At 39.6% G+C, this 12156-nt stretch overlaps 1 protein-coding gene across 1 annotated transcript in view; it reads right to left on the bottom strand.

Annotated features, from left to right (window-relative positions):
- The window catches only part of gna12a (guanine nucleotide binding protein (G protein) alpha 12a), a 93075-nt gene that overhangs the window by 56425 nt on the left and 24494 nt on the right, over nucleotides 1–12156 (bottom strand). The window contains exon 2 of the mRNA XM_061881258.1: nucleotides 1741–1959. Coding sequence (XP_061737242.1) covers nucleotides 1741–1959 — 219 coding nt within the window. The remainder of the gene's footprint in view (nucleotides 1–1740; nucleotides 1960–12156) is intronic.

Below are 12156 nucleotides of genomic sequence, written 5' to 3'. Positions count from 1 at the left end.
TACCGCTTGTTCCCTTTTGGGGTCGCGGGGGGCGCTGGTTCCTATTTCAGCTACAGTCGGGCGGAAGGTAGGGTACACCCTGGACAAGTCGCCACCTCATCGCAGGGCCAACACAGATAGACAGACAACATTCACACTCATATTCACACACTAGGGACCATTTAGTGTTGCCAATCAACCTATCCCCTGGTGCATGTCTTTGGAGGTGGGAGGAGCCTATCCCAGGGTGCATGTCTTTGGAGGTGGGAGGAGCCTATCTCCAGGTGCATGTCTTTGGAGGTGGGAGGAGCCTATCTCCAGGTGCATGTCTTTGGAGGTGGGAGGAAGCCGGAGTACCCGGAGGGAACCCACGCATTCACGGGGAGAACATGCAAACTCCACACAGAAAGATCCCGAGCCTGGATTTGAACCCAGGACAAATGTCCCTTGAAAAATAAATCGTCCCGTATTTAGAAAGAGAAGTAATCGGTCTGTATCGAGCCGTCAAGTGACGCACTTTGTCCGGTAATTTCATTAAGTAAGTGACCAACACAGCCGATTATTTTGTTTCCATGTTGGTGCGCCCTCTCAAAGAGAAAGGTAAATCGTGAAGGTCACACGCCAGTTTTGACGCGGCAGTTGCGCCACAGTCGCCAACACACACCCTGAGCAGGCATCTTGTCAGTCCGGCAGGTAACTGAAGTAAGTGTATAAAAGTTAAAATACAGATGTTCTGCTGTCAATGCTCGCAATAAGTGCAATACTTATGTCGGCGTGTTTGTTTTGTCCGTGGTGGCACACGTGGTCATTCAATGAGGATATCACACTTCCAGTTTGCACCCTTCGTTAGGATAAGAGAGGTATGTGGCTAACAATTTGAAATGTGGACTCGTCAGACCACAGAACACTTTTCCACTTTGGATTCCATCTTATATGAGCTCTGGCCCAGCGAAGCCAGCGGCGTTTCTGGGTGTTGTTGATAAATGGCTTTCGCTTTGCATAGTACAGTTTTAACTTGCACTTAAAAGATGTAGAGACCAACTGCAGTTACTGACAGTGGTTTTCCGAAGTGTTCCTGGTGATATCCTTTACACACTGATGTCGCTTTTTCCGTGCAGTACCGGCATTCAATGTTGGCTTTCAGCCTTGCCGCTTATGTGCAGTGATTTCTCCAGATTCTCTGAACCTTTTGATGATATTACGGACTGTAGATGGGGAAATCCCAAAATACCTCGCAAAAGCTCGTTGGGAAATGTTGTTCTTAAACTGCTGGACAATTTGCTCAGGAATTTGTTGACAAAGGGGTGACCCTCGCCCCATCCTTGTTTGTGAATGACCGAGCGTTACATGGAAGCTGCTTTTATACCCAATCATGGCACCCACCTGTTCCCAATGAGCCTGTTCACCTGTGGGATGTTCCAAATAAGTCTTTGATGAGCATTCTTCAACTTTCTCACACTTTTTTGCCACTTGTGCCGGCTTTTTTGAAACATGTTGCAGGCCTCAAATTCCAAATGAGCTAATAATGTCAAAAAATAACAAAGTTTACCAGTGTGAACATTAAGCATCTTGTCTTTGCAGTCTATTCAATTCAATATAAGTTGAAAAGGATTTGCAAATCTTTGTATTTACCATTTACAAAACGTGACATCTTCACTGCTTTCGGGGTTCGTGCTTCGGATGGAGAACGTCCCGTATTGCAACATTTTTTGAGCTCGGGGCTAAAACGATGACGTGATAGCCGAGCGCCACTCTACTCACCAGCTGGAACTCGGAGCGTCGCGCGTAGGCTTGTTGTACGCTGGCGTCGGCCCACAGTGCGCTCAGCGCCATCACGTACAGCTGGAACTCGCCGGGCTCCACCCCGGCGCCGCCCACCCGTCCTTCCCACGACATCACCAGCATGCCTTGTTTCTCGTTCTCGCAGCTCTGCCAGCTGATGCCCAGCTTGTCCCGGGCGTCCACCAGCACGCGCATGCCCTAAAGAGGACACACATGCACGCACACACACAAACACATACACACCAGGCACAATCAGGGGCTAGCATGGCAGAATGATAGGTACAATTTGATTAAAATGTTGCCTTCTTAGAAAAGCATCTGAGTGGAGCTTTACTTGGAAAGACGCACGCACGCACGCACGCACGCACGCACGCACGCACGCACGCACGCACGCACGCACGCACGCACGCACGCACGCACGCACGCACGCACGCACGCACGCACGCACGCACGCACGCACGCACGCACGCACGCACGCACGCACGGCCTTGTGAGGCTTGCTTGTGTGGGAGGTCTCCGGGATCAAAGAAACCAACACAAACAGTTGCTGTGGCTGTCTTATCGTTAACTAGCAACCTTGAATCTATAAAAAAACTTCAAACTCTGTCTTGTAAAAAGATGAGTAGTGTCTTTGTTGTTGCCGCGGCGACCTCAAATCCCCTACTTCACTGGTCTGTAACTGAGATTCCCAACAGAAACCAATCAGTGTCTGAGATTCCCAACAGAAACCAATCAGTGTAGTGCAGGGGTAGGGAACCTATGGCTCTACAGCCAGATGTGGCTCTTTCGATGACTGCACCTGGCTCTCGGATAAATCTTAGCTGACATTGCTTAAAATGGTAAGTAATGAATAATTCCGCTGGTAATCACAAAAATAACGTTCAAAATATAAAACATTCTTATGCATTTTAATTTATCCACCATGACACATTGAGTTGTTGACGAAACCCAAGATGCAGAGATGGTGGCAGGCATTGTAAAGAAAAACATGATTTAATGTCCAAAATATAAAGAAAAAACACAAACCAGGAACCAGGAACGGACAAATTGGAAACAGGAACCAGCAAACAGGAACTAGGAACAAAAAGACGGAAAGCAGTCCACGGCATGCTGGAACAGCGACAAGTAGTAGCACAACATCGACAGGTATTAGTGACAATAATCCAGCACTGACAGGAGGAGAAAGCAGGTCTAAATAGTGACTGGCTGATTGACACCAGGTGTGGGCAGGTGCCTATCAGCCACAGTTAAGGGGAAACAGCACTCAGGGAGACAAACAGGAACAGGAACTAAAGGCAGGAAACAAAGACAAATGCAGAGGAAAAACTAAGACATAGCCAAACTGTCAAGGACAAGCCTGACACATCCGGTTTCTACCGCACCTGTTCAAGTAGTCGCATTAATGGTAAGAAGTATTCTATTTATTGTTGGTTAGCTTCCGAATAACAATGTTATTAAAAAGAACAAGAGACTTATTACACTCTAAAAATGTTAGTCTTACTTAAAAATGCGCGCATTTAGCTGTATTCAGTCTTAAAAAAAATATTATATGGCTATCACGGAAATACTTTTTAAAATATTTGGCTTGTATGGCTCTTTCAGCCAAAAAGGTTCCCGACCCCTGGTGTAGTGGATTCTGAGTTACGTTCAAATATGTAGGCCAGGTGTGTACAAAGTGCGGCCCGGGGGCCATTTGCGGCCTGCAGGTAATTTTTTTAACGGCACATTTTAAAAATACGATTGAAAAATTTTTAAAACATAAAAAGTGATATAAAAGAGCAAACGGGTAAATGTAACAAGAAAATGTTGCAATGTTTACTCTAATAACACAAAGCTGCCATGCAGGCAGTTTCTTTCTTTAAAAAATAATAATGAATCAAGATCAATGTCATTATGAATTATTGACCTATTCAAGCCTCCAATTACATCACGTAAAAATTTCCACTTTGACATATTTTGGGGGGAAAATGTTGCATATTTTGTGTTTGCCATATAAAAAACTGAGCTGTTTTTTTTTTAAAGAAAGGCCTAAAATGAACAAAAAAAACATCAACAACAATAAAACTTATAATTGACGGATAGATCTGAAGTTGATTTCAAGATTATTGTGTTAAAAGTAAACAGTAAAAAAAATGTCTAATTTACTTTCTAACACTTTAATGCAGGGGTAGGGAACCTATGGCTCTAGAGCCAGATGCGGCTCTTTTGATGACTGCATCTGGCTCTCGGATAAATCTGAGCTGACATTGCTTGACACGATAAGTAATGAATAATTCCACTTGTAATCACAGTGTTAAAAATAACGTTCAAAATATAAAACATCCTCATGCATTTTCAATCCATTCATCCGTTTTCTACCGCACCTGTTCAAGAAGTTTCGTTAATGATAAGAAGTTATTTTTTTATTATTGGTTAGTGTGGGGCTTGCACTCCTGGATGTTCTTCAGACCACCAAGCACCGACATGAGAGCCTGTTTCAGGGCTACAATATTGTTAAATTTTTCAATAAGTCTCTCAGTTTCTTTCCAGCAATTGTCTTTTTCTCTTTCGTTCTCGCTCGCGCTCTGGCTCCAGCCCCAACCCTGTCTCTCCTCCTGGCTGCTGCTTATAACAGAGTGACAGGTGATTAGATAATAAGGTCCAGTTGGGCAAGCTACGCACCTGTCGCTGATTTCAAGGCCGATCCTGGCAACACCCCGCTTCGCTGCAGGCCCGCAGGCCACGCCCCCATCCACAGTTAGCTTCAGAATAATTAATGTTATTACAAAGAATAAGATACCTATTATACTCTAGAAATGTTGGTCTGAGCTGTGTTCAGTGTTAAAAAAAATATTATATGGCTCTTACGGAAATACATTTTAAAATATTTTGCTTCTTGGCTCTCTCAGCCAAAAAGGTTCCCGACCCCTGCTTTAATGGGTAGGACCCTTTTGGATCCCCGATCATTTTAGTGTGATTTGTTTTTAAATGTCATTGCTCAAAAAATAATAATGAATTAAAATCAATGGTGTTATGAGTTATTGACCTTTTTAATGCTCCAATTATTATATATTCTTAAATATTCCACTTAAAAAAATTGAGTGAAAATATTGCATATGTTGTGATTTTTCCATAAAAAAACATTTTTTTGTGACAAAAAGAGCATATAACTTAAATCTTTAAAATCATTATATTGACAGATAGACCTAATGTTGATCTAGAGATTTAAAACTTGAATAATAATAAAAAAATTATACTGAATAATGACACATTTTTAAAAATGTTTTGACCAAAACCTTTTGGAGTCCCCGGGATCAAGCCTGATATTGTATTGTTTTTTAAAATAAAAAATATCAAAATGGCCCCCGCTTTCTTTGATTTTTCAGTGTGCGGCCCTCAGTGGATAAAGTTTGGACACCCCTGATGTAGGCATTAGGGTTGTACGGTATACCAGTACTAATAAAGTACCGCGGTACTAACAAATTAAAAAAGGTACTATACTGCCTTTTAAAAATGTTGGTGCTTTTTTCAGTTTCACGCGCCTGATGGCGCTCCGTGGTGACATTGTTGGTACTATGAGCCAACACACACTGTAAGAATAATTATGTATAAGTTATCACACAACCTTATGCTCAAAGGCCGTTGCTATAGTTATTATCTATTGTGCTCAAATTGTACTTTTCTATCCGTGCAAAGGCACACAACTTGTAATCTTCCATTGCGAGTTGTCTCGCAGCAGCAGTTTGTTTCTGGACCCTGACTGCTGACAGCCGAGGACGGACATCGAGTACCTCAACGCAGACAAAACAGAGACATGAATAATCATGTGTTGTGTCTACTGGGGCTGCTAGCATTACCCCTCCCTTCAGAAGCAGCCTCAGTGATGTACCAATAATCAGGGACCTCCCAAATAAATCGAGGAACACGTGGGGCTGTACCTTAGAGCGAAGGGTGACACTGTAACTGAGTGTGCAGCCCAATACGTCTCTCCTCATCAGCAAAAATTAACTCTGTCTCTGCCTGATTCCTTCTTCTTGTCTCGTTTAATAGATAGTTCGGTGTTTGAACCTGACACACACACACAGAGCACTTACATTTGCAAACAGTGTGGAGACAGAAGAGTGAGAATGCACGTATTTTGGCTTCAAACCTAACGATAAAGGCTATTTAGGACTATTCAGAAGTAGCGAAAACACTGTGGAGGGCAAAGTGTTTTAGCTACTTCTACATCACTAATGCTCGTCTCCATGGCGACAAATAAAGTATGTTTCTTACAAGTATCATTATCACTGCAGGACGAGGAATAGCTAAACATGCTTCACTACACAGCGTAGGAGGATACAATAGCTAACCGCTAACAGCAAGCTAGCGCTCCCAAATGTAAACAAATTGGTGGATTTATACAAATATCGACTGTAACGATACCAAGTACAAGAGCTGTACACGGTCATTACTACAATGATTACATCGATATTTTTTTTTATCAAAAAATTTTTTTTTCCATTTTGTCATTGTTTTTATTGTTTATAAACTCGGGAAATATGTCCCTAGACACCTGATAAGTTTAATTATGACCAATGTATGATCCTGTAACTACTTGGCATTGGATCCATACCAAAATTTGTAGTATCACCCAAAACTAATATAAAGTATTAAAGAAGAGAAGAATAAGTGATTATCACATTTGAACAGAAGTGTAGATAGAACATGTTGTAACAGAAAGTAAGCAGATTTTAACGATTTATGAACAAGTAGATTAATAATTTATCCTTTGTGATAATCTATCCAAATCAACCGCTAGTTCCTAATAATTTTGACGAAATAATAACAAACATAACAGAGAAATTGCACATATGTCAGCAGCCAAATTAGGAACCTTTGCTTCCTTACTTCTAGGCCTTTGAGGCATAGCCTAAAAATAAAATATTCGATTTCTTTCCCTACTTTTTAAAGAAACCAATAAATACAAATGGCGTAATACAAAGCAAGTTTTGCTTTTATTTAATTAAAAACTAGTCGATTGAATGATACTGCATCCTATATTCAACCTACAATGTGACACTTGTTAACTGTTAGCATGCTAACATTAAAGTGCTAACTTTGTTTTTTAGGTAATTTTACACTTTTTTCTCCAATTCTTTAGCCATACACCTTAGAGCACGGGTCCGCAACCCGCGGCTCCGGAGTTGCATGCGGCTCTTTGATCACTCTGATGTGGCTCAGCTGCATACTAGCCGGCCCCCCCATATTTCCGGATTTCAGTGCCTCTCCCAGAAAACCCCCGGGGTAACCGCTCTCCGATTTTCTCCCGGACAACAATTTTGAGAGTGTGCCGTGATGGCAATGCCTTTACCGACCTCTACAACATGTCGTCGCGCCTGCTTTTACGCCATGCTATCTGCGTGCCGGTTAGTCACATGTAGTATGCGCCCTCTGTTAACTCATGTGAGTGACTGCGAGGCATACTTGCTCAACAGCCATACAGGTCACACTGAGGGTGCCGGGCTAAACAACTTTAACACTGTTACAAATAAACATGCGCCACACTGTAAACCAGGGGTCGGGAACCTTTTTGGCTGAGAGAGCCATGAAAGCCAAATATTTTAAAAACGTATTTCCGTGAGAGCCATATTATATTTTGGTAATACTTTGATATGGGGAACATATTCACCATTAATTAGTTGCTTATTAACATGCAAATTCGTAACATATTGGCTCTTACTTAGTAATTTTTAAGTACTTATTAATGCCTTTTTCTGCATGGCCTTATTTTACAAGCAGTAAGCCATTAACTAAGAGGCTTCCCTTATAACCTCAGAATTATTGCTTATTGGTAACCCTAACCCTTATATGGTCCCCTAGTGTCCAAATAACTCTTAAGTCTCTGTTACTTAGAATATGTTCCCCATACTAAAGTGTTACCAATATTTTTTAACACTAAATACAATGTGCGCATTTTTAAGTTAGATTAACATTTTTAGATTATAATAAGTCTCTTATTTTTTTTAATAACATTTTTATTCTGAAGCTAACAAATAATAAATGAAATACTTCATACCATTAATGTGACTTCTTGGATTGATGGAATAAAGTGCATGAGAATGTTTTTAATTTTGAACGTTATTTTTAACCCTGTGATTACCAGCGGAATCATTTATTACTTATCGTGTTAAACAATGTCAGCTAAGATGTATCTGAGAGCCAGATGCAGTCATCAAAAGAGCCACATCTGGCTCTAGAGCCATAGGTTCCCTACCCCTGCTGTAAACCCACACCAAACAAGAATTACAAACACATTTCGGGAGAACATCCGCACCGTAACACAACATAAACACAACAGAACAAATACCCAGAATCCCATGCATCCCTAACTCTTCCGGGCTACATTATACACCCCCACTACCACCAAATCCCGACCAACGAGCTAATGCGACAACATTTAGTTCTTATCTGTACTGTAAAGTTCAAATTTGAATGACAATAAAAGAAAGTCTAAGTCCATAGCGGACTTAGACCATAGGGGCGGCATAGCTCGGTTGGTAGAGTGGCCGTACCAGCAACTTGAGGGTTGCAGGTTCGATTCCCGCTTGTGCCACCCACACTGGTTTAAATGTAACTTAGATATTGGGTGTCACTATGTAAAGCGCTTTGAGTCACTTGAGAAAAGCGCTATATAAATATAATAATTCACATAAGAAACATATCTTTCATGTTTTTCAAGATTTTCTATTTAGTCAAAGTCAATGATGACATTTCTTTGTGGTCCACCTTATTTTGAAAAGTTACATTTAAAGTAGCACAGATAGTCACACACACACTAGGTGTGGTGTAATTACTCTCTGCATTTTGCATTGAAATACAAACTACAATACCAAATTATTGGTATCTGGACAATACAAGTTTGCATAAGAGGTTAGTCGCACACAAACAATCCTTGTTCTGCAATAGTTTGAAGCTCATCTGCTGATTCATCAAGCATGGATTTTACGAAACAGGACCGGAGAGAAAAACAAAACTCAACTGGAGATAAATTATTTTTTTGCTTATGTACAGCATGTGTGTGTTTTTTTTTTTTTTTACAATCTGACTGCCCTCATGACCTCAGTGACTAAGTCATGAGTGTAAGACGCACAAAAACCTAAACAAACACAGACGGCCATTAGCTGCATGACACACAGCAGGCAGGAACATGGTGTGTAATATTTGAAAAAATATAACCATGAGCGACCTTTGAGTCACATCCTGTGTTTTTTAGTGAACCATCCGCCTTCAATATGCAGATATTTCTATTTCACTGATATACAGTTTCACAGTATATTTGCGCAACCGATCAAAAACAAAATGCCACATTCTCATCGGACTTCACTTTCAAAATGTCAAATTTGAAGTCACATGCTAGCTTAAATGCGATTCCTTTTATTGGATGTTCTACACGGCAGCAGGAGGAGCATATTGTCAGCCTCGCTGTGCTCTTTCCTTTTTGCTTCTCTTTTTAATTGCCACTTTGCACGGACAGGCCCTCTATTTGGTTTGGATGTGTCTCTGTTTTCTATCTCCGACAGCAACGAGGTATTCTGCCGGCTCGTAAGGTCTTTTTTTAGGGCCAGATAACATCCTCATCAACTTTGTACTCGGCATCAAGTTTCTTCTCGCGACTTTTTTTGTTCCAGAAGTTCAGGAGTGCCCACACTTTTTATGCAAGCGAGCTACTTTTCAATGTACCAAGTGGAGGGGCTCTACCTCAGTGGTTCTCAACATTTTTTCAGTGATGTACCCCCTGTGAACATTTTTTTAATTCAAGTACCCCGTAATCAGAGCAAAGCATTTTTGGTTGAAAAAAAGAGATAAAGAAGTAAAATACAGCACTATGTCATCAGTTTCTGATTTATTAAATTGTATAACAGTGCAAAATATTGCTCATTTGTAGTGGTCTTTCTTGGACTATTTGGAAAAAAAGATAATGATAAATAAATGGGTTGTACTTGTATAGCGCTTTTCTACCTTCAAGGTACTCAAAGCGCTTTGACACTACTTCCACATTTACCCATTCACACACACATTCACACACTGATGGAGGGAGCTGCCATGCAAGGCGCCAACCAGCACCAATCAGGAGCAAGGGTGAAGTGTCTTGCTCAGGACACAACGGACGTGACGAGGTTGGTTCTAGGTGGGATTTGAACCAGTGACCCTCGGGTTGCGCACGGCCACTCTCCCACTGCGCCACGCCGTCCCTGCGTGATGTGAAAATAACTAAATAACTAAATAATAATAACAATAACTAAATAACTAGATGTGAAAATAACTAAAAACTTATTGAAAAATAAACAAGTGATTCAATTATAAAATAAAGATTTCTACACATAGAAGTAATCATCAACTTAAAGTGCCCTCTTTGGGGATTCTAATAGAGATCCATCTGGATTCATCAACTTCATTCTAAACATAAAAAATACATCTTTAGCATCAATATTTATGGAAGATGTCCACAAAAAATCTAGCTATCAACACTGAATATTGCATTGTTGCAGTTCTTTTTACAGTTTATGAACTTACATTCATATTTTGTTGAAGTATTATTCAACAAATATATTTATAAAGGATTTTTGAATTGTTGCTATTTTTAGAATATTTAAAAAGAATCTCACGTACCCCTTGGCATACCTTCAAGTGCCCCCAGGGGTACACGTACCCCCATTTCAGAACCACTGCTCTACCTCATTCATACATATCATCAGAGGTGGGTAGTAACGCGCTACATTTACTCCGTTACATCTACTTGAGTAACTTTTGGGATAAATTGTACTTCTAAGAGTAGTTTTTATGCAACATACTTTTACTTTTACTTGAGTATATTTATAGAGAAGAAACGCTACTTTTACTCCGCTCCATTTATCTACATTCAGCTCACTACTACTTTTTTATCGATCTATTAATGTTTGTTTTGGTTTTTCAAAGTAGGAACTGTGCATGCCTGCGTTTCACCAATCACATGCAGTCACTGGTGACGTTGGACCAATCAAACAGAGCCATGCGGTCACATGACCGTGATTCGTAAAACCCGACTTAAACATGTTGACAAACTTATTGGGGTGTTACCATTTAGTGGTCAATTGTACGGAATATGTACTGTACTGTGCAATCTAATAATAAAAGTTTCAATCAATCAATCAAAAGTGTAAAGGAAAAAAGACACTTTTTATTTCAACCGTACTTCCCGTCAAAAGCCTAAAGACTGATCGCACAGTTCCTGTCTTCACAATAAAAGCGCCGCTCCATCGCGCCTGCGTTAACAAAATAAGAGTCTCCGAAAGCCAGCGCAAACAAGCTAGCAAGCTACGGAGTTTGCCGCCAATGTATTTCTTGTAAAGTGTATAAAAACAAATATGGAAGCTGGACAAATAAGATGCCAAAAACCAACGACTTTCATGTGGTATTAGACAGAAAAGAGGAACTTTTTTTCTCCTCCATTTGAAAACATGGACGTCAGATTCCAATCAATGCAAGTCATCAGAATCAGGTAATACACCAACTTATATTCTTGTCTTCATGAAATATAGGAATCTATATGTTAAACATGCATGTATATTCATTAAAACACCTTCAACATGTGAACAAAAACGGCAAAATAAATAAATATAAACTATATACTGTATATATAAATGTAAGTATATATATATATATATATATATATATATATATATATGATATGTGTGTGTATAAATGATTTGTGTGTGTATGTATGATATGTGTGTGTATACATGATATGTGTGTGTTTGTATATGTATATATGAGGTAGATCACCTCTACTTGGTCATTTACTAAGTAATTGATAAACGTTGAAAAACTTATTGGGGTGTTACCATTTAGTGGTCAATTGTACGGAATATGTACTGTACTGTGCAATCTACTAATACAAGTTTTAATCAATCAATCAAATCAATGAATGCCTACTGAGCCTATGGTGCTGTTAAGTTATTGTGGCTCAATGTGCCATTTTTTTTATTTTATTTTAATGTACTATTATTTAATATATATTATTGTTTTAGTTGCTTAAGAGATATTCCTGGCTCTGAATTTGCTCATTGCTATTTTTATGTTTTTGTGCATTATTTGTTGCCGTAATCAGGTTACTCATCAGTTACTCAGTACTTGAGTAGTTTTTTCACAACATACTTTTTACTTTTTACTTTTAGTCAAGTAAATATTTGGGTGACTACTCCTTACTTTTACTTGAGTAATACATCTCTAAAGTAACTGTAGTCTTACTTGAGTAGAATTTCTGGCTACTCTACCCACCTCTGATTGTACGGAATATGTACTCAACTGTGCAATCTACTAATAAAAGTTTCAATCAATCAAACCCTCCCATATTGTTAAAAACATATAAATTCAATATTAATACAATTATTATTG

Source organism: Nerophis ophidion, linkage group LG20 (genome assembly GCF_033978795.1).
Source record: "Nerophis ophidion isolate RoL-2023_Sa linkage group LG20, RoL_Noph_v1.0, whole genome shotgun sequence".
Lineage (NCBI taxonomy): Eukaryota > Metazoa > Chordata > Actinopteri > Syngnathiformes > Syngnathidae > Nerophis > Nerophis ophidion.
The sequence above is the reverse complement of the archived record's forward strand: the minus strand, read 5'-3'. Positions and strand labels throughout refer to the sequence as shown.